At 51.8% G+C, this 26,572-nt stretch overlaps 1 protein-coding gene across 3 annotated transcripts in view; it reads left to right on the top strand.

Moving 5' to 3' along the window:
* Positions 1 to 17,339, top strand: part of SMOC1 (SPARC related modular calcium binding 1) — a 154,313-nt gene extending 136,974 nt beyond the window's left edge. For 2 of the 3 annotated variants that reach the window (XM_060095926.1, XM_060095924.1), the window contains exons 10-12: positions 219 to 324; positions 9,956 to 10,200; positions 15,455 to 17,339. In XM_060095926.1, coding sequence (XP_059951909.1) covers positions 219 to 324; positions 9,956 to 10,200; positions 15,455 to 15,471 — 368 coding nt within the window. In that variant the 3' untranslated portion in view covers positions 15,472 to 17,339. The remainder of the gene's footprint in view (positions 1 to 218; positions 325 to 9,955; positions 10,201 to 15,454) is intronic. The other variant, XM_060095925.1, reaches the window with a different exon arrangement.
* The last annotated feature ends 9,233 nt before the right edge of the window (positions 17,340 to 26,572 follow it).

The following is a 26,572-nucleotide window of genomic DNA, read 5'->3' as shown; positions in this document are numbered from 1 at the left end:
AGAGCATTATTATCCATTTGGTCTATCGGCCCCTTGCGGGCTGTGGCTCGAGGAACTATGGAGGTTTATGAGAATCATCTGAGCTGTGGACAATTCCCGAAGTGGATTTAGCTGGACAAGAAGGACTTGGAGAGGTTGAGGAAACAGTGGTAATTGAGGAAGCTGTTTACTTGATCATTTACTTGGCATCTGCCTTCAAATCTCGCTTTGTCTTTCAGGCTGTCCAGAAGGGAAGAAAATGGAATTTATCACCAGCTTACTGGATGCTCTCACCACTGATATGGTGCAGGCCATTAACTCAGCAGCACCCACTGGAGGTGGGAGGTGAGAATGCGAGCAGGACTCAGGCCCAGTGGGACCACGGGGCCCCTGACTTTTCAGATGCTGCAGGTCCCTGGGAGAGTGGGGGGGGTGCGGTTGAGCAAGAGCTGGAAGTTGATCCTCTTCCTGAAACCGTGTAGCTGTGACTTTGTCTCACCTTCCACCAAAAATCTCGCCGCCCCTCTCCCCTTTCTAGTCTTTGGGAGTTGCTTTTCTCTAGCTTGTAGTTACCTGATTATAGGCAAATCCGGGAGTGTCTGGAGACTTCCAGCACTTCAGTCTCAGAAATGGATGCACTGGAGTGAGTCCGGAATGGCAGGGAGGGGGGTGGGCATACAATGGGGACAGGGATGGCAGGGAGGGCGTCCAGAGCACTTGGTGGTTTTTCTTCTTTTCTGAGAAGGCAGGAGCCGCGTGCCATTTTGGCTTCCTGAGAATCCCAAGGGACTCTGGGCAGTGGGATTGGACACTGCCATAGCCAAATCCAACTTAGTTCAGGAGCTGATATGCTGGCCGAGGTAGTCCCCACACGAGGCCGTAATGTACACGCTCCCCAGCGACCTGCATCACCGGCGCTCACTAATTTGGGCCCATTGGGTCAGTTGATCGGAGCACGCATGTATTCATGCGTCCGCTGCTCAGAACTATTGAACGTGCATGGCACGCCAAGCTCTGGGCTAAGGATTGGGAATCCGGGGATGTGAGGCATGTCCCTGCCTTCAAAGAATGCAGCCTAATGGGGATACTAGGCTGTAGAAAGATACAAGCTGTGTGGTAAGTGCTAGCAGCGAGGTGAAAGCACAGAGAAGCGTTTGCTCATTTAGCCTGGAGGAGTCAGAGAAGGCTTCCCGGAGGAGGTGATACTGAGTTTTGAAGGTTAGGTAGGACTCAGCTAGTAAAAGAAGGAAAGCCATTCCAGGAAAAAGGAAAGAACATTGTGACCCCAGGAAAGTGCACGTCCGTAGTTCAGTATGGCTGAGCTGGGGTGGGTGGAGGAGGGGGTGGAGGAGATGACGGTGGTAGATGACACAGAGGGTGCAGGTCCCAAAGGGCCTGTGAGATGTGCTTCCCATTGTGAAGCCAGAGCGGGAGGCACGGCAGGAGTAGGGAGAGTTCTGGCTCCTTAGCAACGGGAAGTGCCATGTGCTTGGCAGGGATGGGCAGCCCGACTCTCAGCTTACGTGGCTCACCAAGGAGGGAGCGCTAGTCCCTCTGCATCTCCCCAGAGGCAGAGCTGTCAGAGGGCAAGGAGTGCCACCACGAGACAGGCCCAGGCCCCCAGGCCGGTGGAAGGACCCCAGCGTGACTGCCTCAGCAGCGATCAGCACGACCGCAGGGCGTGTATCTGGGGTGGGAACCAGGACTCTCAACACAGCTGTCAGACGTTCTGTGTCCTGAGGCAGACAAGGGCAGCCATCCTGAAAACCCACTTTTATGTCACATCATAGTGAGTGCAGTGGCTGCCTTGTGGGTTGCCACTCTAGGAACCTGCTTGTCCAGGGAGCTTGCTCTCAGCCACCCCCATGGCCCTTTGAGCTCTGAGGCTGGTTTCTGGCCCCGCTCTGTTTTGCTCACCCGGTGGAAGGGTCCAGGCCTCCCCTGGGAGGAGCACAGCAATAAGTCTGAAAAGATGGAGACAGGGTCTGACGGGTCGGCAGATGAGAACTGCCCAGAGGCAGCCCACGGTGCTCAGCAACTGGAAGTCTAAAATAGAGAGGGCTGGGCCTTCCTGGTGGCGCAGTGGTTGAGAGTCCGCCTGCCGATGCAGGGGATACGGGTTCGTGCCCCGGTCTGGGAGGATCCCATATGCCGCGGAGCGGCTGGGCCCGTGAGCCATGGCCGCTGAGCCTGCGCGTCCGGAGCCTGTGCTCCGCAACGGGAGAGGCCACAACAGTGAGAGGCCCGCTTACGGAAAAAAAATAAAATAAAATAAAATAAAATAAAATAGAGAGGGCTGTGTCCGAATCTCCAGGAAGAGGGAGAGAAAATTACGAAAAGGCATATTCAGTATTATATGTATTTTTGTTATTTATGCTTGGAATGTGAAAACATACCTGTTGTTTCATGCAGAAATGGGTATGAGCTATTTATGGTTTTTAGAAGAGAGGGAAAAAAGAAACGAGAAGGGGGCATGGCCTTAACAATTCCAGGTCTGGGTGCTTTCCACCCACAAATCCCCAGGGCTGCTGGCTCTGACCCACTGCTCAGGGAGCCTGCCTGGTGCTTATACTTGGGTTCTAAGGAGACAGGACTTCACCCTCCGTCGCATTTGCTTCTGCGGGAGCCCAGCCCTTGAGCCCGGCCTGGCCTCGGATCCAGGCAGCCTTCAGTGCCAGGGAAAGGACCAAAACCAGCTAGGTCCTGGGCCAGGGGGGCCAAAATCACAGGTAGGCTCGCTGCCAGGGCAAGTTCAGATGGACGCTTGACCCTCAGATTGCAGGCTGAAGAAATTTTTACAGAAAATAAAAACTAAGAAGTTCATAAATGCTTTTAATCCCAGTGTGTCCTTAGGGAAGGGAGTTTTTGTTGCTGTGGTTTCCAAAAAACCTCTTTTAGGTATAATATAATGTTGGGAGAAATTTAAAAAAAATTTTTTTCCTAAACACGTTTTTCATTTCAAGCTCATGTGAACCTGACCGTGTTTGGTTTTGATGAGAATGGAAGGTTTGAACTGCATCTGGTAATTGCGTTACCTGGAGGCTAGACTTGTAATCAAAAGACAGACAAGATGTATCAAGAAATAGTTTAGAAATCAAGGAAGTGGGAGTGGGCCTGCGGAGAGAAGGAGAAAGAATCAGTTATACAGGGAGGTGGCCGGCCAGGGTTACCGGTTTTACTGAGTTTAAATCCCTCTCAGGTCTCCCTAATATATTTTGAAAAAGCAAGCCCGAACTCTGACCACGAACTGGCCGTGCAGGATGGTCTTGCTGGCACTCACCCTCCTCTCATATGCTGCTCCCTTCTGTCATTATGTTCCAGCCACTGGTCCTTCTCAGGTCCTCAAACAGGCCAAGCTCTTGCCTGCCCCAGGGCCTCCATATGGACCAGCTGCTCCTTCAGCCTGGAATGTGAGTCCCCCATCCTCCCGTGACTGGCCCTGCTGTTCCATTTAAATATCATCTTCTCAATGACCATCCAAACTAAAGGAGCAGCCCTGTCACCCTCTATCAAAACACCGCTTTTTCACTGTTGTGGCCTCTCCTGTTGCAGAGCACAGGCTCCGGAAGTGCAGGCTCAGTGGCCATGGCTCACGGGCCCAGCTGCTCCGCAGCACGTGGGATCTTCCTGGACTGGGGCATGAACCCGTGTCTCCTGCATCGGCAGGCGGACTCTCAACCACTGCGCCACCAGGGAAGCCCACAACACCGCTTTTTAATTCTCAGCCTAGTGCTTATCCCTATCTGATATTTTGCTGGTTTGTTTATTTGTATCTGTCTCCCCTTACCCAATGAAAATTGAACTTCAATGAGGGAAGGAGCGTTTTCTGCCTTCTTCCCTGCTGTATTCCTAGAACTCAGGATAGTGCCTGGCACACAATAGGTGCTCAGTAAATATTTGTTAAATGAATAAATAGCCAGAAGGATGGGTGGATAGATGGATGGATCCCTGTTGGATACAGAGAGGGATGTCTCAATAAGGCCCCTTTTTCTTGGCACATGTCAGAGGGTCCAGCAACTACTTCAAGACTGATTATGAGGCCAGATCTAGCCCTGAAGTTCACTGTAAGGCTTCTTTGTCACCAGGGCCTTACAGTGCCCTGGCTGGGACCAAGGGACTTGGGCACCATGTGGACAGCCCCTGGTCAGGCACCCTTTTACAATGGAAGAGCCAAGGCAGAGGGCAGCACATCTGGAGCAGGGCTGGCGAAGGGAATTACGGAATCCAGGGTCCCTGGGTTTGGGCCTTGGCTCTCAATTCAGGTAGAATTGAGGTTGCAAGCACAAGGTCCAGGAAGCCACAGCTGATCTCTCCTGTGTCCTCTCAGGGTCTGGCAATTAAAGCTGGACACCAGCTGGGGCCAGCGGGAAACAGTCCCGTTTGGGGACAGTGGGAAGAAGGGACAGGGAGGATGTCTGGGCTGAGCGGAAAAGAGGATGTCTTCCCCCCAAACCACCACCTGTCAGGCTTGGAGGTTTTAGCTTTGCACAAACTCTTACATCTTACCCCTGGCATAAGCTCTGTGCTGGGTTCTGGGGACATACAGGGATGAGGACATGGAGCTCCTGGGAGAAGAGCTATGTAATCACGTGAGTGCGCTGTAAAGCCAATGTGACAACAGAGGCAGATGAAGTCCTGCAGGGACTCAGGGGAGGGAGGGCGTGTGAGAGAAGGCTTTCCACAGGAGGTGACATTTAAGCCACATCTTCACTTACGAGTGAGAAAATGCCCCGACCTAGATGGACCAGGAATAAGGGTATCCCAGCAGAGGGACCCTAGGGGTAGCGAGGTATGAACGAGGTAGGGTCTGTGGAAGGAATGGTGAGGAGTAAGGTTCAAGCTTGAGAGGCAGGCTGTGGACAGGCGGGAGATGAGGCTGTAGAGCTGGGCAGAGCCCAGATCATGCTGGGTCTTGTGATTCGTGCCAGAGAGGGCCACAGGGAGCCATGTGACTAGATGGGCATTCCTATGGAAGCCAGACGGGGAGAGGGGAGCTAAATGGGGCAGGAAGTTTACAGCCTACACCAGAGGGAAAGGTGATGAGAATGTGGACTAAAGCTGTGGCGGACGGGATGATTTACTGAAGCTTTAGTAATGAAATCAATAGGATTTGAAGACTTGTTGGATGTAGGGAGTGGAAGAGGGAGATATCTACTTCCTTTTCTGGTCTTCTAGCCTGATTTAGGGGGAAAGCAGTGCTGCCCAAATCTAAAAATAGGCAAAGTAGAATGGGGTATCCATGGAAACATCTGTGGCTAGTGCCTGGGAGGGGGTGGCCTGCAGGTATCATTAGATGAGGCTGTTCTCAGTGAAGGGTTGTTAGATCATTGAATTATGCTCTTGGTCCTTCCCGCTCCAGAAGGCAGAGTTCCGCCCCCGTCGCCTCACCCCACCGGCTAAATCAGCCTTCCCATCAGCATTTATCAGTCCCAAAGGGAGAGTTCTGAGATCCTAGCTGGCAGAGCCTTCTAGAGCAGGGGAACCCTCTCCCTTCTCCACTCCACCCTAGAAAAAGTCAACGTTGAGAGGAGCTGGGCTGGGCCGCGTAAGCCTCGCTGCCCCTCCCGTGGTCCCTCAAGAAGAGACCGTGGGTCTTGAGGCTTCCTCCTTCCTGCCCAGTGTGGTGACTTGTTGATGTTCTTGCAAGGAGGAAGCTGGAATGCGGCTGACTTGGCATTTCCCAGCTCTACCCACCCGCACAGCTGGCAGGGCCTGGACCCGGCTCCAGATGGGGCTCAGCTGACTTGCTTGGCTTGGCCCGTGCCTCCAGGCCATCCCACCTCACCTTGTTTAAAACTGCTTGGGACAGCGGAATTGGGCCCAAGATCTTGGCCAGCGCCAGTTTCCTTGTGGTAAAAGGGGCTGACTCTCCAGCTGTGCATTGCAGCCAAGGCCCGGCGGGCTGAGGCTGCAGAAGCGACACTGAGAGGGCTGAAGGGGAAGGGTGGCACCTGCCGCCTCTTAATTTGGGAGAAGACTCGGTGGGGCCCGGCCAGTCGAGGGAGGGACCTGGCTCTAGTGGTTTTCCTCATCCCTGGAGACGGGAGGCAACAGGACGGCCACCAAAACAGCCCAGAGGTGGGGCTGACGCCAACACTGCACTGTGTCTCTCCACACCATATCCGAGGAAACTTGGAACCTCTACACACCCAATAAGCCCTTTTAATGGAAGTGGAATTGTACCTGTAGGGAGGCCCACAGCAAGGACCTGGGCACCACTGTTAAGTGAACCTAAAGAACCATCCCACTCTCTAACGTAGGGTCCCCAGCCCTTGCCTGATGAGCCCCTTTGAGTTCCAGCGGTTCTCATCCCAGTTCTGTGGGCATGTGTGAGAGAGAGGCCGGGAGTCTGATGCCCGTGTAACCCTAGAACTGGGAGTGCAAGTTGCCAGTATTTTTAAAGGATACTGCTAGAAAGCTGTACGAGCTGGAGGGCTCAGTGGGCTGTGGCTTTGAGGTCAGGGGTAAATTGCGGGGAGTCCAGCTGTGATGGAAAGGACTCCAGCACAGACTGCTTGAGAGCTTCCTGGAGACTCTGGGAGGTCCTCTTGCCCCACCCCATCCAGCACTCCCCGGGAAGATCTTAGCTTCTCCTTAGTTAACAGAGGCTTCTCGTGTCTTCTTTCACACATGCCCGCTGCTGGTTTGGCTAAATCAGGACTCCTGATAGATGTCAGTCTTAACTAGTTCTTGCATGAAGCATGGTAGTTTGGGGACTTGAGGCTGCTGTGAAGCCAGAAACCTCATTTTCAGCGTTTTGAGCCAGATGCCTTCAGTAGTTTTCTTTTTTCTAGTATGCTTGGTTGGAAGCATGAAAACTACGCCCAACCCCCTCCCAGTTACTGTCTTTTGTCTCACCCGATCTCCTTCCAGAAGGTTCGGACTTATTCTTCTGGGGTCATGGCTGGAGTCTCCTTCCCTCTAGATGAGGGTTCTTAACTTGAGTCCATTGGATGACCTTGGATGGGGTTTAGGGAGTCCATTAAACCCCTAAAATCTGCAGAGTTCTGGGTGCATGTGCATTTTAGAGAGAGGGACTATGGCTTTGTTTACGTGTTCTGAGGGTTCATGATCCCACCCCCTGCCCCGCACCCTCGCTGAGAAATCTTTGCCTTAAATGTACTTGGCGCTTGGCCTAGACAAAGCCTTGGCTTCCAAAGTAGGACCCTAGCGCTGCCTAGCTACACGTGTGGAGCCTGGCTCTGATGTTTGGGGAGGGGGCAGCATGGGATTCTGGAAGTCAAAGGATTTCAGAAGCAGAGTGCCTTACACCAGCTGGGGACGGGGGCAGGCAGAGGCAGGCCCCTCAGGCCCACAGGGCAGGCTGCCGGTTGGGGAAGTGCTATAGGGAGGCAGAGGCACTGCTTGGAGGGCTCCCGGGGGACGTCTCCTGGGATGTGGCCTCAGCTGCGGGGTATGGGGGACATACAGGGGGTAGCAGGCAGAAGGCATGGCCGCTCTGGGCTGGGGAGCTCGTGCTGGGAGTGAGGAGGGCAGGAACATGGTTCTCCAGACAAGGAGGCAGGCAAGGGAGGGAAAAAGGAGCAGCAGCCAAATGACAGTCACTCTCTGGCCTAAGAGGAAACTCCTAGAGGTTGTAGCACGGGAGAAGAGCTGCTTCTTGCTGCAGCCTAGCCCAAAGGAAGGTGCGGGGAGCTCCAGCAACTGAGTCGCTGAGAACTGGGCAGGCAGGCGGGAGCCCAGGAACACGTGTTGAAGACAGCGAGCCTCCCCTGGCTGGGCGTCTGGGTGGGATGACCTCATCCCTTCCCGTCTCAGCGAGTGAGGCTTTATTATTCCAGCCTCTAGGTAGACATTACGCTATGCTGAGCCTAAAGGTTAAAGGAAGAGCTGTCTTCGCCAGGGGTTCTCGTGGCCCCCTCACGGGAGGGGCCGAGGGGGAAGGCCCTCCCCTGACCTCCTTAGAAAGCCTGGGTGGAAATAGCTGGAGTGTGTCCCCTGGGTCCCTCCCGGCTCTCCTCCTGCAGCTGGGTCCTCCCTCGCGTATAGGGGAAGGCGAGGGCAGGCAGGGTGCCCTGCGAGGGAGCTGGCCACCCTCCCTGCTGCTCCACGAGCATCCTGATAGAGAATTTTCTGGGGCCCGCCTGGTATACCCTGCAAGCTCGAGAGTGAATGTTGCAGTGAAAATAGAGGAAGCTTAAAACCACCAAAGTACCATGTACTGGCAGAGACAACAGTCTGAGCCATGCCTGTTTGAAAGCCCTTCCAAGCCTGGTTTCTGTGACAGACCTAGCAGATTCCCCAAGGACCAGAAGCAGACGGTCCCTCACACCTTCCCCAGGTGCTCCCTGCGCCAGACCTGTCAAGATGAGGTCCTGCTGGCAGATCCACTAATTGTGCTCTCTTGGAATTGGTCCAGGGTGCCCAGGGGGACCTGCCCAAGATGGCAATCCACTTAATTAGGAGTGGGCATTCAACAGGGATGCCTGGCTTTTTTTTTTTTTTGGTAATGAAACATCTTTTTCCCTAAATGGTGAGGCCACTTGGGGGTTGGGGTAGGGGAGGGAGTTTGCTGGCTCATTCATAGCGGAGTGTCAGGGATGGTCCCCTCCCTCCTGGAAAACTCGGCAAACCCTAGAGAAGAACCCCAAGGCACTGGGAGTGCCTTGAATATTTTTCTTGCCAGGTACAGCTTAAGAGTGTGCTGGCAGGCGCTGAATCCCTGGTGCAGGATCCCTGTGTGACAGCGAGCACCTCTGCCCAGGCTTCTCACCCATGGTCATCACGTAGTCTGTCCCAGTGCCCTGCAGACTAAGTATTTGAATGTATGGACCTCCCAACCTCAGCCTTAGTCCCCCAACCAAGGGAAAGTTACCCAGGGCTTTAAACAAAAGGGCCTGGACCACATTCACTCCGTGCCAAGCCCTGGCAGCAGGAACCATGGGACTTGTGTGACTCTGTTCTCCTAGCCAGAGACCCCAGTCACCCCCTCTAGAAGAGACGCATCATTGGCTTCAAAAGTTTCAGCTAGCACCCTGAATCTTTTTTGGGAAAAGATGAGGCATGAGTAAATGAAATTGATGGGTGGGCCTTGTGTACATTACACATGTAGGCATTGCTCTTGTCACGTTACGGTCACCACGCACGCATACATGGGCTGTGTTAGATGCGGTGACCGCTGTGCATCTTGACACCGGGAAGTTCTCTTGGTTACTCTAGCCCAGTGCTTCTTAGCAGAATCCCCTGGGGGTTCTAGTTAACATGTGGCTTCCTGGGTCCACCCTGGACCTCCTGTCTTAAAACCTCTATGTGGACAGACTCACGCTTAGTAGGTCTGGACTTGCCAGCTGTAGAACCTCTGTTTGTGTCCATCTCAATTGCCTTCTTTCCTCAATTCTTACCGCACTTGATACCTGACAGGGACGGCCCACGGGAACTTCACACTTCACACTGAATTGTTGCTGCTCGGTTTCACTTTTTTGGCTCTGTTTCGCCAAGACAGCAGTTTGAAGCCAGGGGCTCTGCCTCCTGCTTTGGAAGCCCTCCCAGGACCTGGACTGGCACTGGGTGGGTGGTGCAGGCTCCGAGCACCCTTTCCCATAGTCATGTTCATTTGGATGCCAAGTTCACGTGCAATGGGCAGTTTGTGTGGCAACAACACTAGGCTAGGAGAAGGACCGTTTGGATCCCTGTGGTTCTATCCGGCCAGTATGTCTTGAGCATCCGTCTTGTACGAGAACGTTGCTGGCTATGGCGGAGGGGGTGGCAGGCTCACCTACTTGGGGACCCCCGAAGAACAAACTGTCCAGTCTTGTGGCTCAAGTTGGAAAGGATGGCTTGATTCAGCTGCAGGCTCATTGGGGCTGGGAGGGCTTGGGCTCGGATAAGCCGTTTCTGCCTGGCTGCCGGCAGCCCTGGCATCTGAGCATGTGGGAGGGAACTGAGGCTGGGCTGGTGGCTCCTGCAGGATCCTGAGTAGTGTGTTTGGGGATGGGGGTGTCTGCCCGTGGCCCAGGTTCTCGGAGCCAGACCCCAGCCACACCCTGGAGGAGCGAGTGGTGCACTGGTACTTCAGCCAGCTGGACAGCAACAGCAGCGATGACATTAACAAGAGGGAAATGAAGCCCTTCAAACGCTACGTGAAGAAGAAAGCCAAGCCCAAGAAATGTGCCCGGCGTTTCACTGACTACTGTGACCTGAACAAGGACAAGGTCATCTCACTTCCCGAGCTGAAGGGCTGCCTGGGTGTTAGCAAAGAAGGTGAGTGCTTGCCTGTGCTCCTGGCCCGCTAGGACTTGCCCCTCCCGGGCCCGGGGGCCAAGGGCTCCCCCAGTAGATGAGGTCCCAGGTGCGTGTTTATTCAGCTACTTACTGGGAGTGTGTTATGCTTCGTGCTAGATGCCTGATATAGTGGAGGAATGGATGGATAAGGTCCCTATCCTTCCACAGTCTATGGAGGAGACAGATACTAAAGTATTTACATACCTTGTGGTAAGTGCTATGAGGGTGTATTAGGATAGGCCAGGCTGCAGTGACAAGTAGAACCACACACGTAATGGCTCAGCTCAACACAGTGGATATTAGTTCATCTTGCCCCACGATTCCAGGTCCTAGGGGTGTGTGTGTGTGTGTGTGTGTGGTGTATGCAGGGGAAGGAATAGGAGTGGGGATTGCTTCGTGTGCAGTCACTGAGATTCAGGCTGAGAATGACTCTGCCATCTTTATTATGTGGCATCCAGGGTCACCCTGGGGGTCTTCTCCCTTCCCAGCCAGCCAGATGGCGTAAAGCCTGGAGCAGTGCCTGTGGTGGGGGGTTGATGGGCCAGTCCTGGAAGTGACACACATCACCTCTCCTATTTCACTGGCTTGAACTCAGTCACTAGACCACACCCCACAGTAAGGAAGGCTGGGAACCCAGGAAGAGGAGGAGAGCGTGAATTCTGGTAGACACCTAATGATCTCTGTCACAGTGGAGCAAGTGCAGAGCATTGTAGGAACGTACGTAGGGCTCCCCCATCAGCGCAGGGGCAGACGGGCTTGGAAAACTTTGGGAAGGAGGTGATGTCTAGACCAGGGGTCAGCCAACCGTGGCCCATGGGCCCAATCTAGTCCACGGCTTGTTTCTGTACAGCCTGTGAGCTGAGTGGTTTTTCTATTTTTAAAGGGATGTCATTTTCAAAAAAGAAGAGTATACAACCGAGACTATTGTATATTGTACACGACCAACAAAGCTACAATACTTACCAGCTAGTCCTTTACAGATACGTTTGCTGCCCCTGCTCTACAGCAACCCCTGAGCAATGAGTAAGGGGTGGCCAAGCAGAGAGATCAGGGGAGGGAAGAGTGTTCTGAGCTGAGGCAAGTGAAGAGTGAAGCTGCAGAGGTGAGGGAGGAGAGTTCTAGAGGAGCTGAAGGATGTCAGTGTGACCGAGATGCATGTTTGAAGATGGAAGGGGAGGGGAAGGGGTAGGCGGCAAGGTGAGAGAGTTTCAGCTATACAAGGGCGGTGGGGAAGCAGTTGAAGGGATTCAGTCAGAGAAACAAGAGCACCAGTTTTGCTTAAAAATTATTCTGCTGCAGTGTGGGAAGTGGCTTGGGGATAAGCGAGGCAGAGTCCCCAGTAGGAGGCTATGGCTGTCCAGACAGGAGGTGATGGAGGCCCGAGTTATGAAAAACCCAGTAGGGGATGCAGAGTAGTGGGTAGAGGTGACTAGGTAGACCTGCAGGCCTTGGTGATTGAGTGCATAGAGGGATGAAGGTTGGTTTGGGCAACTGGACAGTGGGTCCCTTCACTGAGATGGGCAACGTGGGAGGAAGAGCCGAGCGGGTGCAGGGGGACAGGGAAGGTGACGAGGATGGCTTGGACGTGTCAAGTCGGATGCATGCAAAGAATTAGAGGGTCTGTAGGGCCGATGAAAGGTCTGGGCTGAAGATACCGATTCGGGTGGTGCTGACTTATTTGAAATGGAAGCTTGGGAAATGCTGAGATTGCCTTGGAGGAAACATAAGGGCTTTTCCTCCTTCTAACCCTTGTTTGACAGTGTAAACCCAAAGGGTAGCTGGGGAAGTGGCTGAGTTACCATGAGGTACCCAGTCTCGGGACCTGCCCGCTCCATCACTGGGTTCTGGCCTTTGTTCTGGGGCGTGTGGCCCTGGGTGAGTGACCTCATCACTCTGGGCTCCCCTGTCTGATGAGGATGCCTCTCTGTGTTCCCACGACTCTGAGTCCCCAGGACCCTGCCTCAGCCACAGACTAGTTCTTTCACCCAAGTACAAACTACTCAGCCATCCCGGGTTTCAGTGTCTTCATCTGTAAGATGGAAATAATCATAACAGCCACCTCATAGGGCTGTTGTGCTGATTCACTGGAACAGTGAGTCAAAGCAGTTGTCGTAGTGCCTGAGACATTGAAGGAACTCCGTGGAAGTTCAATATTACTATTCTTCTTCATAAGATTATTGCTGCTGTTGGAAGCCTTATCACACTGCATTTGCAGTTCACGTTCCTGATTCTCCCCTGCAGCTCCCCTGTAGCTGTGGGTGTGCCTTCTCAATTTCTAACCTCAGGCAGAGTGCACAGTGCACGGTGCACGGCGCCCAGTAACTGTGCATTGGATCCTTGTCAAATGATGAAGGGATAGGAGAGGGATTGTCCTGTATGGTGACATTACGCTTTGGCATTTGGAATCTGTGCCCATTTCTCAGAGCGCAGGCCGAGGGCCAGTATTGGAAAGAGTTTACCCAGTGTTAGCATAGACCCCAGGCCCACCCAGGAGCACTTCTGGGCTCAGTGAGGTTGGAATCACAGAGCTCTGCAGCCCCTCTGCCCTCAGTCCCCTTCCTGTGCTGGTAGTTCAGGTCCGTGCAGCACCCAGCGGCCAAGGGGAGGCTGAGTGTGGTGGCCTCGGGTCCACTGAGCTCAAGGAGGCCTCCCGGCTATCCTCTGAAGCTTTGTGGGGCACCAGAACCCAAAGGAAGCATCCAGCGCTGACACTTACTAGCTCTGTAATCTTTAGCAAGCTACCCAAACTCTCTGAGCCTCAATTTCCTCATCTGCAAAATGGAGACGATAGCGTCTGCCTCACAGATTCGGTGTGAAGGTTTAACAAGCTGGTGCCTGTGAAGAACTTAGCTCAGTACGTGGTTAGTGGTGAATGCACAAGAGAAATTAGGAGTAGTAGAGTAACGCACCCCCAGGCTGCCGGCAGCTTCTCAGGGTCCCTCTCCTCTGCTGAGCAGCAGAAAAGCCACTTGGGTAGATGGTATGTAGGGAATGGAGCAGATGTTGGTCATCTGGTGTTGTGCAGTGCCCTCTGGTGGGCCGAAAGGGGCTTGCACACCAAGCTGGGGGCAGAAGTCGGGAGTGGGGAGGACACCGAGTTTGGGGGTGAATGTAGCTTTGGGTGTGAGGGACTGAATTTCCGGGAAATGCCCCTTGAACACAGGCATTTTTACCAACCACACTCCTCACTGGGGAGCTGAATTCTCTGCACAGTGTTCCGAGGGCTGGTCTTTCTTAACCCGTCCTTCCCAGTATATAAAGCACCATCATTAGGATTACTGTCACCACCCTGTGAAGCAGGCAGCCTGGAGCCGAGTTCTTCCACTGAAAAAAATTGCCAGCTCTTCCGATGAATTGCCCAAGGATGGCACCTGCTCCGGGCTCGGACCTTTTCTCTCCCCTGCCTTCCTTGGTAGTTAAGAGCATGATTCTGGAAGCAGACAGTCAGGTCTGAGTTTGCTTCACCACGTAAAAGCTACGCCATCTCCAAACCTCAGTTTCATCCTCATAAAATGGAGATAATTTGATTGTTTTATTAGAACCATATACAGTTGCTCTGAGGATGAAGCGATATTTTGGTAAAGGGATTAGTGCAGTAAGCCTTCAGGGTGAGAGCTGGTTACCGCTGGCTGTACGTTTTCTCTCCTGAGTCTCAGCCTGGTGGGCAGGACTATCTGAGGTCCTCGGTACCTGTAGATCTTTCCTCTCACCCCTGAGAGAAGCAGCTGCTGGCTGGAGCAGATGAAAGATGGGATTCAGGGCCTGGCAACCTGGCTCACCTCCCACCTGCCTGCCTTGGGCTTGTCCCTCTATCTTTCCAAGTTTGTTTTCTCATCCGTGACATTAGATATACCAGTATCTACCCCTCACCCCACCCCACCCTGTGTTCTGTCTTTTTTCTCAGGTCTTAAGGAATGTTAGTGTCACTTGGGGGCAGTTGAGCTGAGGGTGGGCGTGTATCCCCACAGCACTTTACACTCCTCCAAGCCCTTTCTCCATGAATTCAGTTGATCCTCAAGGCAACCCTGTGAGAGGCACAGCAGAAGCAGCACAGCTGTGGTCCTAATTCCTGCTCCATAGACTGACCCAGAGGGGTTAAGGGCTGTGCACAAAATCACACAGCCTCCAGGGCCCACGAGGAGCTGGCCCAGCTCTTGGTGTGCCTGCCTTGCAGCTCCCTGCTCCTCCCTTAGGAGACCTGGGCCCTGCAGAGCCTCCAAAAACAATCAGCACCCTATGGGGTGGAGTGGGTGTTCACAGAACAAGGCTTGGACCTCCGTTAAGCCCCTCAACTGCTCTGAGCATCAGTTTCTGGATTTGTTAAGTGAAGGGGCTGGACCAGATGATGGCTAAGATTCCTTCCACCTGACCTTCTGCGACTGGGAGAGCCAGTACCCAAGAAGGTTATGCAAATGTCCATCAGCACTAAAGCCCCTCTCAGCTAATGAGGGGGCCCTGGCCTTAGGGAAGAGGGACTGTGTTTAAGGGTGTTGGCTAACAAGGGGTTTACCCGAGTAGAACAGGAAGCCTGGCCACACAATCTCTGGCTCTTCCTCAAGTGCCCTCTTCATTCTGGGGGTTAGAGGGGCCAGGGGCCCAGGTATAGAAGAAGCCCTACCAGTTCTCTGGGTCAAGGCCACTCAAGCATCCTAAGTTCCTGTTTTGGCAGGTGGTAGTCTTGGCATCTTCCCCCAGGGAAAATGATCAGGCAAAAACCCATTCAGTAAGTTGTCTTCTTTCTGGGGTCCTTCCTATGGGCCCCCTGATGCAGCTTTGGTAGTGCAGCGGAGTGTTGGGATTGGCCAAGTTACTTGGACTCCCATGTTCAATTTGTTTGCTGAGGATACAAGAGAAAGATTAGTTAGTGCTACAAGGATCCTACCATTCCTACCTATAAACAAGCACCTACCACTTCCGCCCCAGCCCCAGGTTGAAAGGCTGGCATCTGGGAGTAGGATGGTTTGTACAGAGTGCACGCCCCCCAACTGTGTTTACTGGGCAAAACCTAGTTCTCTGGAATGGCAGCCTCATTTTGTTGTGATTGTGATGCCTCATGGTGGCAAAGATGGGCTGGTAAAACATGGGCTTATCTGCAAGTCCAGGTTACCTGTGTTCCACCCAGCCCCGTATTTAACAGCAGGTAGAAAAGCCTGCTCCAGTGAGGAAATTGACATGTGTAGCTGGATTGCAAGTAAACCCAGCTCTAACTTCTCACTTATACCTCCCTTCTCAGTAGGACGCCTCATCTAAGGAGCAGAAAACCAAAGGGCAGGTGGAGAGACCAGGGAGGCTGGATGGATCACCAGACACCTGACCTTGGACGCTGCCCACAGCCCAGCCACATCCCATGTAACATGAGTGGTGCCCACCATGTTTGCACTTTTAATAACTCTTACTTGTGTGTCTTCTTTTTGGTTTCATTTTTAAACACCAATATCTAATACCACGGTGGGAAAAGGAAAGGGAAGAAAGACTGTTCATTCTCTTTTACTGTTAAGGTTTTGGATCTGCTACTGACAACTTTTAGGGTTCTGAGGGGGTGAGGGTCTTGTTGGGACTGAGAAGAAAGAGATTTATATACTGTATATAAATATATATGTAAATTGTATAGTTCTTTTGTACAGCCATTGGCACTGCTGTCTGTTTATTCCCCTCCCTTTTCCTGCTCTGGGTTGTGAGGGCTCTGGACACACGGCCCAGCTTTCTGGAACTCCATCCCCAGCCCGCTTGGATTCTGTTTGGAGACCGACCCCTGTGGTTATAGTGCAGACTCCATTAGTTCTTTTCTAGTGGGAGGAGGGCACCGCCTCCTGCTGTGGCTGTCAGAGCTGGCAAGTCACTTGGCGGTTGACCTTCTCAAGGGAGGCTGGGTGTGGGACAATGTGAGGGGCCCCTGGAGGGAGGGCTCCCATGCCCATGTGTTCCTGCCATCCGGATCCCCAGGTGGCCCTGACCCCGTGGGTGCACAGTGTCCTGGTGGCCCACTGAGCAAATTGTCCTCCAAGGATTTGCGTTAGGGTCAGTTGAAACATTTCCACCCATGTTTAACATCTACTCCACGTAAAGCATGAGAAGTGAGGCAAAGAAGGAAAAGACACACAGAGGGGCCTTTTATTTAGTAGCTGTTTAGTATCTGAGCAGCAGAGGGAAGAGGACAGATGGCCTGCCCTGGTGAGTGCAGTACCCACAGGAGGCTTCTCACCTCCTGCAAACCCACGAATGAGGCTTCCTGAGACAGCTCCCAGGGCCAAGGTCAGACTAGGCTTTTACTTCCACGCTCCTCTATCTCCCCTTGCCGTCCTCTGGTCCTCATAAGCCCGAGGGAAGAGTTGTGTTGGTCACCTTGTTGGAAACTCAGCCTTTTTAAAAAAACTCAGTGCTGAGGTTCTTCCTGTTCCCTTAAATGCCCTTAAAGGCTTCCAGGCTTGAGGCCAATTCCAGAGCACAGCTCATCTTGGGCCTCCCACTTCTGCCTCGCCTAGAAGTGCAGAGATAATAACCCAGCTACGGGGACATCCAGGCCTAGCTTTCCACAGACGTTTTACTGTGATTCCAACGTGGAATCCAATGTGCTGGGCAGCCTTCGGGTCAGATGCCAGCTCCCTCTGCCCGGGTGGCCATGCCTATCTGACAGTCATCAAAGCACAACAAGTGGCCCTTAGCACCCCTTCCGTGAGCAGGCGTGGCAGCAGTGGGGGAGGGTGGGTAGTAGCCCAGGACTGGTGCCCCTATGGATTGCTTTTGGAAATCTGGCCACATCTCGTGCATCTCGTACCCCATCCCGGTATCCCATCCTCTGACTGCAGAAGGTTCTTGCTGTCTGGGTGAAAGTCCCAAAGGTTGTGTTAGGGTGACTGGAGGCCCCATCCCAACATGGTAAGGTGGACGGGGAGCCCTAGCCCATTAGTTTGGACCAGAAGGCTCAGCGTGCTGCAACCAGATGGACTTTCCAGGAGACCCCAGTCCCCTACTCTGGCCAGGAGGAAGCACCTCCTTGTAGAAAGTCAGACTCTCCCCTGGGCATCTTCTCTCTCACACGTATGTGGAGGCTGTGTTGTGTGGTTTTCCTTTGTGAGGAGGGAGGGAGACTCTTTGTAGCTTGTTTTATAAAAAATAAAAATGAGTCAATCTTGGCAGCTGTTGCCTCTTTCTTTGGGTGGCTTCCTCTGATGGAAAGGCTTTCATTTCCTTAAAAGGTTCGTTATTTTCTGTGGCCCGGGTGCCCTCCACTCTGATCTTGGGAAGTCTGTGGTGCTAGATGGGAAAAGAACCCAGAAGTGGCCGTTAGGTGGCGCCACACTGCGGTTAGGACATCGATGTCCTGGGCCCCCACCTACAGTGTTGGTGCCCTCTTTGTAATCCTCCCTCTTGCCTGCACCCATACAGCTGCCCTCACCAGGAAGGTAGGGGATGTTGGTGGTGGTGCTTTGGGGGCAGGGCTGGGGGTAGCCCATTCTGTGGCTTCAGGCTGGTGGGAGTGGGCATTGTGGCCATCATGCTTATCACAAGACCCCAGGCTGGAAAGCAGCCGTAGACAGGGAGCAGGCCCCCAATGAACGTCACACCGTCCGTGCCCCACTTTTGTGGGACACATGTTCGGGTCACATATTCAGGTCAAGGCTGCTGGCCTGCTTGGCATTGCTGGAGGCCTTCAGCGTGGACATTGCAGCAGAGATGAGGCTCTAGATTGTGTCTGGTGCCACGGGGCGTCTTTTCCCTTTGTATCCACCACCCCACGCCCACATGCAGCTGTTCCCGGATGTGGCTTCCTCACCAGTCTCTTTTTGTCACCTCTGTTCCCTTGTCCTTTGCAGGTGAACAGAAGATAATGCCCTTGAGAAATTCTCCCCTAGCCTTTCCTTCAGCTTTTTCCCGGGAAAGGATGTCAGCCTTTGAATGGGGTCATATAGGTCCCCCTTCTCTAGTGCTGACACTGAGCTGCTCTGGCCACAGGCCCTGAAATACTTAATACTCACCCCAGCCCAGTGCTACTGGCGTCATCAATCCCATTTCACAGGCGTGGATGCAGACTTGGGAGCTCGGTGACTTGCTGGGTTACACCCAGCTGGGAAAGGCAGAGCTGGGTGTCACCCTCAGATCTGCCTCTCCAGGTCTGGAGCTCTGCCCACTGCCCAGCTCCCTTCCTGGAGGGGCTAGAACAACAGCCTTCTCCCTCCTTAACCCTGGGTGGCTGCATTCAGCTGTGAGTACACTTTTTTCTCTGCATAGTTTACAGTCTTATTAAAAACCACTAATTTGTAGAGGCATATCATGGGCTCCAGGGATTTGGGGAAGAGAAATAAGGCGGGTATTTGCCTATGCAGGACCTCACTGGGAGACTTGGGTTTGACCTGGCCTCCAGCAGAGAGATCCAGGCTGATGTGGGAAGGGGGCAGAGCCAGCCTGCAGCCCCGCTCAGCCTTCCTCTGCTTTCTCCAAGGACAGGAGGGCCATTCCCAGTAGCGGTCAAGGAGAAGTGAACGGTAGATCCATCCTGTTTCTTCCTCCACTAAAAGTCTTCTGAGCCATGCTTGGCCTCTGTGGGGAGGGTAAGACTGGGGACGTTGTCAAGAGATGACTTGGGACTTCCCTGGTGGTCCAGTGGTTAAGACTCTGCAGTTCCAATGCAGGAGGCGCAGGTTTGACCCCTGGTCAGGGAACTAAGATCCCAAATGCCGCACAGCACGACCAGAAAGAAAAAAAAAAAAGAGAGAGAGAGAGAGAGAGATGACTGCTGCTGGGGCCAGGCATCTTGCCAGGGCCCCTCAGATGCCATCAGAGGAGGGGCTTCCAGGCTGGTACTCATCCCTGGTTCCCCAGGGGATCTGCGTGGGATGGGAAGCTGGCAGCACCAGAGCCCTTGTAGAAAAAACCCACAGGGCCACAGCTATGCCCACCAAGGAGGTTGAAGAGCTTCCTGGCAACCTGATCTTCTGGTCTGTGGCATTAGGGTTTTTTTTTAATTTATTGTACAAGGGGTGACAGGTGAAACTTGACCTTTTTCATGCAGTACCACCAAATCAAGCCCTCATTCCTATGGCCTGGATCACTACTCTCCTTTGTGTGACTTTCCTGAATTAATACAGTGAAGGGTCATGACCTTGGTTATATGCCTGCCAATGAATGCCTGTGCTAGGTGTGTGACACAGGTATCCTTGTCATTTCTTGTCAAATCTGGCTCATCCCTTATACTCTTCTATGTCACCCCAGCCAACACCTCATCGGTGTAGCCTCATCCCTCCCACTGTCTGCATTGCTTCCCTTCTCCCCTCAGCTGCTCTGTGAAGGTCCTTTTGCCTGGGGTCTTCGTGGCAAAGCTTTGACTGTACTACAGCTAATGGTGCATCATCCTGTATGTGACACACCCAACCAGGGCAACCTTGATCATCCACACGCTTGGTGGTGGAGGGGCATTGAATACTTGGATGTGGTGTCTTCACTGGATGATGGGCACATTGGTGAATTACTCATAAGAATCAGGAGAGACCAGGATGAGATGCAGTAACATACATTCCCCGCACCCTTAAATCACAAAGCTATTCTTCTCCCTCTTGGAACATATCCATCATACGTCAGCAGAGGGCGCTGCTCTCCATCAGGGACCCAGGTTGAGGGAGGCTCCATTCTCCATGCTCTTGGAGGCAAAAAAATGGGGGGGGGGGCAGGAGGAGCATGCTAAATTGTACCCTGGTTCTTAAAGCTTCCATCTGGAAGTGACTTGTCACTTTGTTCACATCTCAATGACTACAGCAAATCACATGGTCCCATCTAGCTCAAAGGCAGTTGGTAAGTGCCCAGAAGTAGAATTAGAAATATCTGGTGAACAGCTCTGGTGACTATCACAATGTAGATTATCTTTGTGTTTTCCATATTGATGAAAAAATCTGCAATTTTTACGTTGTCCAAGAATAAAAAGACTTGCTTTTCACAGTTTACAGGGTGCATTTTACGTCTATTATTTCTGACAGATCTATCACATTTACGGTAATTACCATTCTCCCCGTCGTTGGTAAAGCAGAGGGTGAATGCACCTTCCCTCCTGTGAGCTCCCCCCACCCCACCTGGGAGCTAAGTCTCAGGTAACTGAGGCCCTGGAGTAACTAGCCATGCCCCCCAGTGCTTGAGAACTTGGTGGGGCGTCCAGTAACGCTGGGTGAAAGCAGTTGGGGAATAGCAGCACCCTGGGGTACAGATGTGAAGCTTTCCCTCTGCCGTCATCTCTTTCAGCTGTGCTCCTTGGCATATATCCTCCTTCCTCCGGGTAGTGGATCCCTTAGGACAACTTGGGCAGTTCCCATAACTTCCTGGTTACTTCAGGTATTTACCAGCTCAGTTCCAGCCACTGACAAACTTCAATCTCCAGCTTGATTTAGATCCTCCTCCCCTCCTTGTCCTGGCAGAGTCATTAACTGGCGGCTGACAGCTTGGAGGAGAGCAGTGGGGCTTCAGTCAGGCTCAGAGACAATTCGTCCTCCACTTTATCCTGATGCAGCTCTCCTGAGATGATGGGGTAGGGAAGAGGGAAAGGAACACCGTGGAGGCCTCCTAACAGACAACAGTTGTAGCCCTCTCCGTTCATTGTAGCAGCTTCTCAGATGAGCGCTGCTTGCCCTCTCTGTAGCAGATGCTCAAATACTGGTCCTTGTATGGAGCCCACACCGGGTCTGGGTAGGGCCCCCCCGCCACTGCACAGGGCCTTTATGTGGGAAGTCCAGCTCTGGCTTGACCTTTTCCACACTTCCCTACAGCAATATATACCCCGTGTCCACTTTGCTCCGAGGACTCTGCCTTGGGTTTTGTACCTGAATTATGGCTCGCACCTAGCTCCCTTCTGGGGTGTCCATTCACCCGTGGGAAACGTACACATCCTTCCTGTACCAGTTGATGGTGTGCAGGTCGATCCTCAGTGCTTCCTCTCTCAGCGCTGCCTCTCTCCCACTTCTCCCCTCCCTGCTTCACTAGGTAGAGGAGACTGATCAGCAAGTCAGCTGCGTCACAGATGTCCAGTTGGGAAAGGAGATGTCAGGCCAGCAGCCAGCTTAAATCCCCACGGACAATTCTCTCAGAGCCTCCTTGCTTTTTCAGCTTCAAGGAGGGGAGGAAACAACCCAGAGTTTCTTGTCTATCTCCTTCCGCTCTCTCCCCCCAACCTTCTTTTATAGAATGGGATGGGGAAGGGTGGTTAGTTACAAAGCTATTTCAAGTATCCTGCTCTCTTTGGGGAGGGTATCAGGCCCTAACGGTTGTTCTTTATGATAGGGGCTACTTTGCATCTCTTTTTTCTTCATTTTGGGCCCTTATCAGCAATTCCGGGAAAGTAGAAAATGTTCCCCCCTCAAAGTCCTATTATGGTGGGTTTAGTGATAGATTCAAGGGAAGATGATCCCAGAGAGAATCTCCCAGGAGCTCCAACTCTAGGCCCAGGGACCTTCAGGCTCCCACCATCTTAGAGCCCTAATGGGCCTGCTGTCCTAGACAACTTTGCCCACGGAGCGTCGACCCCAGGACCAGGTAAGACTCCAGGTGACCCACTCACATCCACTCCTCCCACAGACCTCTGTGCTGTATAAATACATCTCCTAAATTTCGATGAGTGGCCCGTTTCTGTTACTCTTTAACCCCCTGTGATACTGGCCCACAGGAAGGAGTTGGAGCTTTTTAAGGGGAGTGCTTTTAGAGATGTGCTTTGTAGCTACAAACAGAAACCCCAGGTTTTTCAGTCTCCCATCCTCTCCACCACCCAGTGTTTAGCAACTCTCTCCTCTAGGCATCCCTCCTCCCCGTTAAAGACACGAACTCTGCTTTCTGAGGGGTCATCCTTGAGACCCAGGTCGAGCCATGCGGGGCAGAGCTGACTCCAGAGTATTTAATTTGACCCCATTGAACCTAGGTCCCTTTAAAATCCTTGACCGGGTGTGGAATGGCCTGGTGGAGACCAGGACCCAGCAGAGCTCAGAGACCAGAGGAGGTCTACTGACTTGAGGCGGAGGTTTGGGAAAGCTTTGCGGCATTCTCCTTGGGGAGGGTAGTGGGGAGTCAGTGGGAGATGGTGGAGAGGACCCCTGGGCAGCAGCAGGAGCCCAGCTGAGGTGAGATGTCAGGGTCTATGTAGGCCCTAGTGCACCTGGTGTTGTAAATTTCCCAGGGTCCTGGACTTAGTGTCAGGAGGTCAGCTTTTCATCCTGGTTCAGCCATTGGGCTACCTTTGGCTTCAGGTGACTCCCTTCACTTTTCACAGACAGATTCTTTCTGTCTGGGCTCTTTGCTCTTCTGTGCACAGCTAAACAGGTCTTGCACTGCAGAAGGTTTGTGCATTTCAGGGGATGAGGAGGCACACCAAATGGGAAGACATGCTGAGGGTCCACAGTGTGAAGCGGGGCCAGTGCAGAAAGGGGAGATGAAACAAATGCACCTTTAGGGAGTTGGACAGGAGTTAGAAAGCCTCCTTGGAGGGGATCCACATTATGGGGCTGTGATTGGCAGTAAAGGAAGAAAAAATAATGAGAAGATGTATATGCTTTAGAGAGGAAATAAAACGCAGACAGAGCAAGAGGTAAAGGGATGTGCAGGGGGAGGGGGAAGAGAGGCAAGAAGGAAATCGGGAGGGGCTGAGAGAGCCGTGAGGAAGGGTCAAGGCTGATAAAGAGCCAAGATAGGCTGAGTTCAGGGGAAAAAACTATGGTCGGGGAGGGGACATGTGAGAGGAATGAAAGGCCTGGGGGAGGGGTGGAGGGAGACGGGTTGGGAGGAATGAGACACCTCACACTGGAAAAACAAACTAGAAATTGGCTGAGGTGTCTCTGCTGGACTGCTGGTGTTTGAGGTTTTCACACTGGTGACTAAGGAGGGCTGCAGGGCAGCGTGTGGCTATTTTAAGTAATTTCAGAATAGACTCTCAGGAGAATGGCAACCGCTCTGGAAATCTGCTCGGGAGATTGTTCCAGACTCAGCCCAGGTCTCTGCTGAATCCAGGCTCCTGGACACTTCCACCTGGGTGTCCCACAAGCCCCCAAAACTCAATATAACTAAAACTGGACACGCCATCTCCACTCACCTCTCCTCAGTGCTGGGCACACCAGCCAGCCACTCCCACAGGCCTGGGACCCCAGAGCCCTGCTTGCTTCCTCCCTACAATGTCCTTCCCTCCTTGTCCATCCAGTCCGTTGCCGTGTCCTGTGAATTCCCCCTCTTAATTCTCTCTCCCCTGGGACCTCCTCTCCAACCCCCCCCACTGCCACCATTCCATCTACTTCCTTCAGTGGTCGATAGTTGTAAATGGTCTCTGGTCTCCCCTCCATCCACTCCCCACCTCAACCATCCTCCACGACACAGACAGCTCAAACTGAGCTAATGAAAAGGCAAATCAGATCATGTTACCCTCCTGCTCAAAGTCCCTCAGTGGGGGGACACTGAATTGTGTCTCGTCCACAGATTCGTACGTTGAAGCCCTAACTTCCAATGTGACTATATTTGGAGATGAGCCCTTTAAGGAGGTAATCAAGGTGAGATGAGGTCATAAGGGTGAGGCCCTGATCCAATAGGACTGGTGTCCTCATAAGAAGAGGAAGAGATACCGGAGATCTCTCTCTGTGCCCAGAGAAAAGGCCATTTGAAGACACAGTGAGAAGGTGACCATCTGCAAGTCAGGAAGAGATGCCTCCCCAGAAACCAACCCTGTCAGCACCCTGATCATGGATTTCTAACTTCCAGAACTGTGAGAAAATAAATTTCTGTTGTTTAAGCCATCCAGTCTGTGTTATTTTGTTATGGCAGCCTGAGCAGACTAATACAATAGATTTGGAGATGAATATAGTTGCCTTAGTTTAGCCCACAAAGCTAAGTTTCTTGATCTGGTTGTGACCTTCAACCACTCCTCCCATACACACTCTCCTGAAAATTGTGCACATCTCATTGTTGTGATGCTGGCACGCTACACTGGTGTACGTCCAGTTAAGCCCTGCTGCTTTCACATTCAGTCCACTCTTCAATCATGTACGTTACACCACTCCATGCCCCATGCTGTTCAGCGCCTTCACTTCTCATGCTTTCTCCTGGGGCAACAATATCAATAATAACATAAATAATGAGAAATCTACTAGGCAGTGAGTTGCATAAATTATATCAGTTATATATTTTAATCCCCCAAACTCTAGAGGAGGTAAAAGTACCTTAATTATGTAATGGACTGAAAGACATGAGACTTCAGCACCTTAGGTGACATAGCCAGGGTCACTCTGCCAGTGATATGACAGCAGAACTTGAACCCAGGTCTCCACAAATAAGCCACTGTCTTCTCTCCATCACTTCTCCATACAGCATTGCCAAACTGCCTGGGATGTGTGTCTTCACCTGTCTTCCTTGTACAGCTAATTTTGTCTTGTCCTTCTAAACTTGGCTCACCCAGTCTGACTCTTGGTGCTTCCTCCTGAATTCTCCTAAACCACCCTGATCGTACCTTAGCTATGTCCCTGAGCTTTCAGGAGGAAAACGGTGAAAATTGCAGTCACTATTTTAGCATCTTTTCTTAATTTGTCACTGGGGAGTGGTCAATGAAAATCCTTGAGTTGGTGAAAAGATTTTGTTTGTTTGATATTTTAAAACTACAATGAGGTATTACCTCACACTGATCAGAATGGCCACCATCAAAAAGTCTACGAATAATAAATGCTGGAGAGGGTGTGGAGAAAAGGGAACCCTCCTACCCTGTTAGTGGGAATTAAATTGGTGCAGCCACTATGGAGAACAGTATGGCAATTCCTTAAAAAACTGAAGATAGAGTTATCGTATGATCCAGCGATCCCGCTCCTGGGCATATGTCTGGACAAAACTATAATTTGAATAGACACACGAACCCATATGTTCATAGCAGCACTATTTACAATAGCCAAGACATGGAAGCAACCTAAGTATCCATCGACAGATGAATGGGTAGAGATGACGTGGTAGGTATACACAATGGAATATTACTCAGCCATAAAAAAGAATGAAATAATGCCATTTGCAGCAACATGGATGGACCTAGAGATTATCCTACTAAGTGCGGTAAGTCAGACAAAGATGAATATCATATGCTGTCACTTATGTGTGGAATCTTAAAAAATGATACAAATGAACTTATTTACAAAACAGAAATAGACTCACAGACATATAGAAAACAAACTTAAGAGATTTGGCTATAGTGTTTCTGCTAACATCTTTCATGGACTCAGAGTGCCTTATCTAGTGCCATGATATCTTTTTAACACAGCCTTTCATCAGAGGCACTAGTCTTAGCACATTTCTTATCACTCAAAGGTGGCTGTCTTGACATAATATTGGAATGACCTGTTGCAGGCTCAATTATAGCACCAGCTAGGAGATAATACCTTGTGAGGTTGAATGCAGTGTATGCTTTAAATTGGGGGCCAGTATACAGTGCTGACTCCTTCTAGACAGGATGCATAGGTCTGAGGATCAAGGAGTGGAGGTGGGGTGACCCCTCTCATCATCATGCCCAATCACCCTCTTGAAGAATTTTACTTTTGGTCCCTACAACCTTGGGCTCAGTAGGTCTGGAGGTCCTAATGCCTAATGGAGAAATGCCTCCACCAGGGAACACAGTTATGGTTCTGATGATTTAGAAGCTGAACCTACTCTTTAGCCATTTCGGATTATTTATGCCAAGAAGCTAACAGGCAGAAGAGATCACTGAGCTGGACGGGGTGATTATCCCAGTTACTTAGGGGGAACTGGGCTGCTACACAATGAGAGTAAGAAGGGCTATGTTTGGAACCTTGGGATTCACTGGGGGTGCCTTTTCATACTCCATTTCCAGAGGGTACTGATCAATGAAAAACTGGAGCAATGCACCAAGAATTCAAATTCTGTGGGATGGAGATTTGAGTATTCACGCCAGGTAAAGAACTTCATCCAGCTGAAGCGCTAGCTGAGAGTAATGGGACATGGAATGTTTGGGAAAAGATTACAGCATGACATAGTAGACGGTGTGTGTGCAGGGACTACCATTAACTAGTAGTAGCAATTCTGTACTAAGTCTTACTCTGTAAGACAGTTGTAATATTTTTTGGTGACCAACCATCCCTATTTCCCAGGACTGAGGGGTTTCCTAAAATATGTGAATTTCAGTGCTAAACCCAGGAAAGTCCTGGAGAAACCAAGACAAGTCATCCTATTTATGCTCCTAACTTTCTTCTTCAACACTATGAAAGTAAACAATGCTTGTCTTACACACCCAACAGGTGCATATGCAGATAATAAGCAGTGACTTTGAAATCTAGTAGACCTATGTAGTTAAGTCCAGCTCTGCCACTGACTTGCAGGATGACCTTGGCCAGACTACATGGCTTCTCCC

The sequence above is a fragment of the Mesoplodon densirostris genome, chromosome 4, assembly GCF_025265405.1.
Source record: "Mesoplodon densirostris isolate mMesDen1 chromosome 4, mMesDen1 primary haplotype, whole genome shotgun sequence".
Taxonomy (NCBI): domain Eukaryota; kingdom Metazoa; phylum Chordata; class Mammalia; order Artiodactyla; family Ziphiidae; genus Mesoplodon; species Mesoplodon densirostris.
Note: the sequence above shows the minus strand (reverse complement) of the source record. Positions and strands in the feature narration are given on the sequence as shown.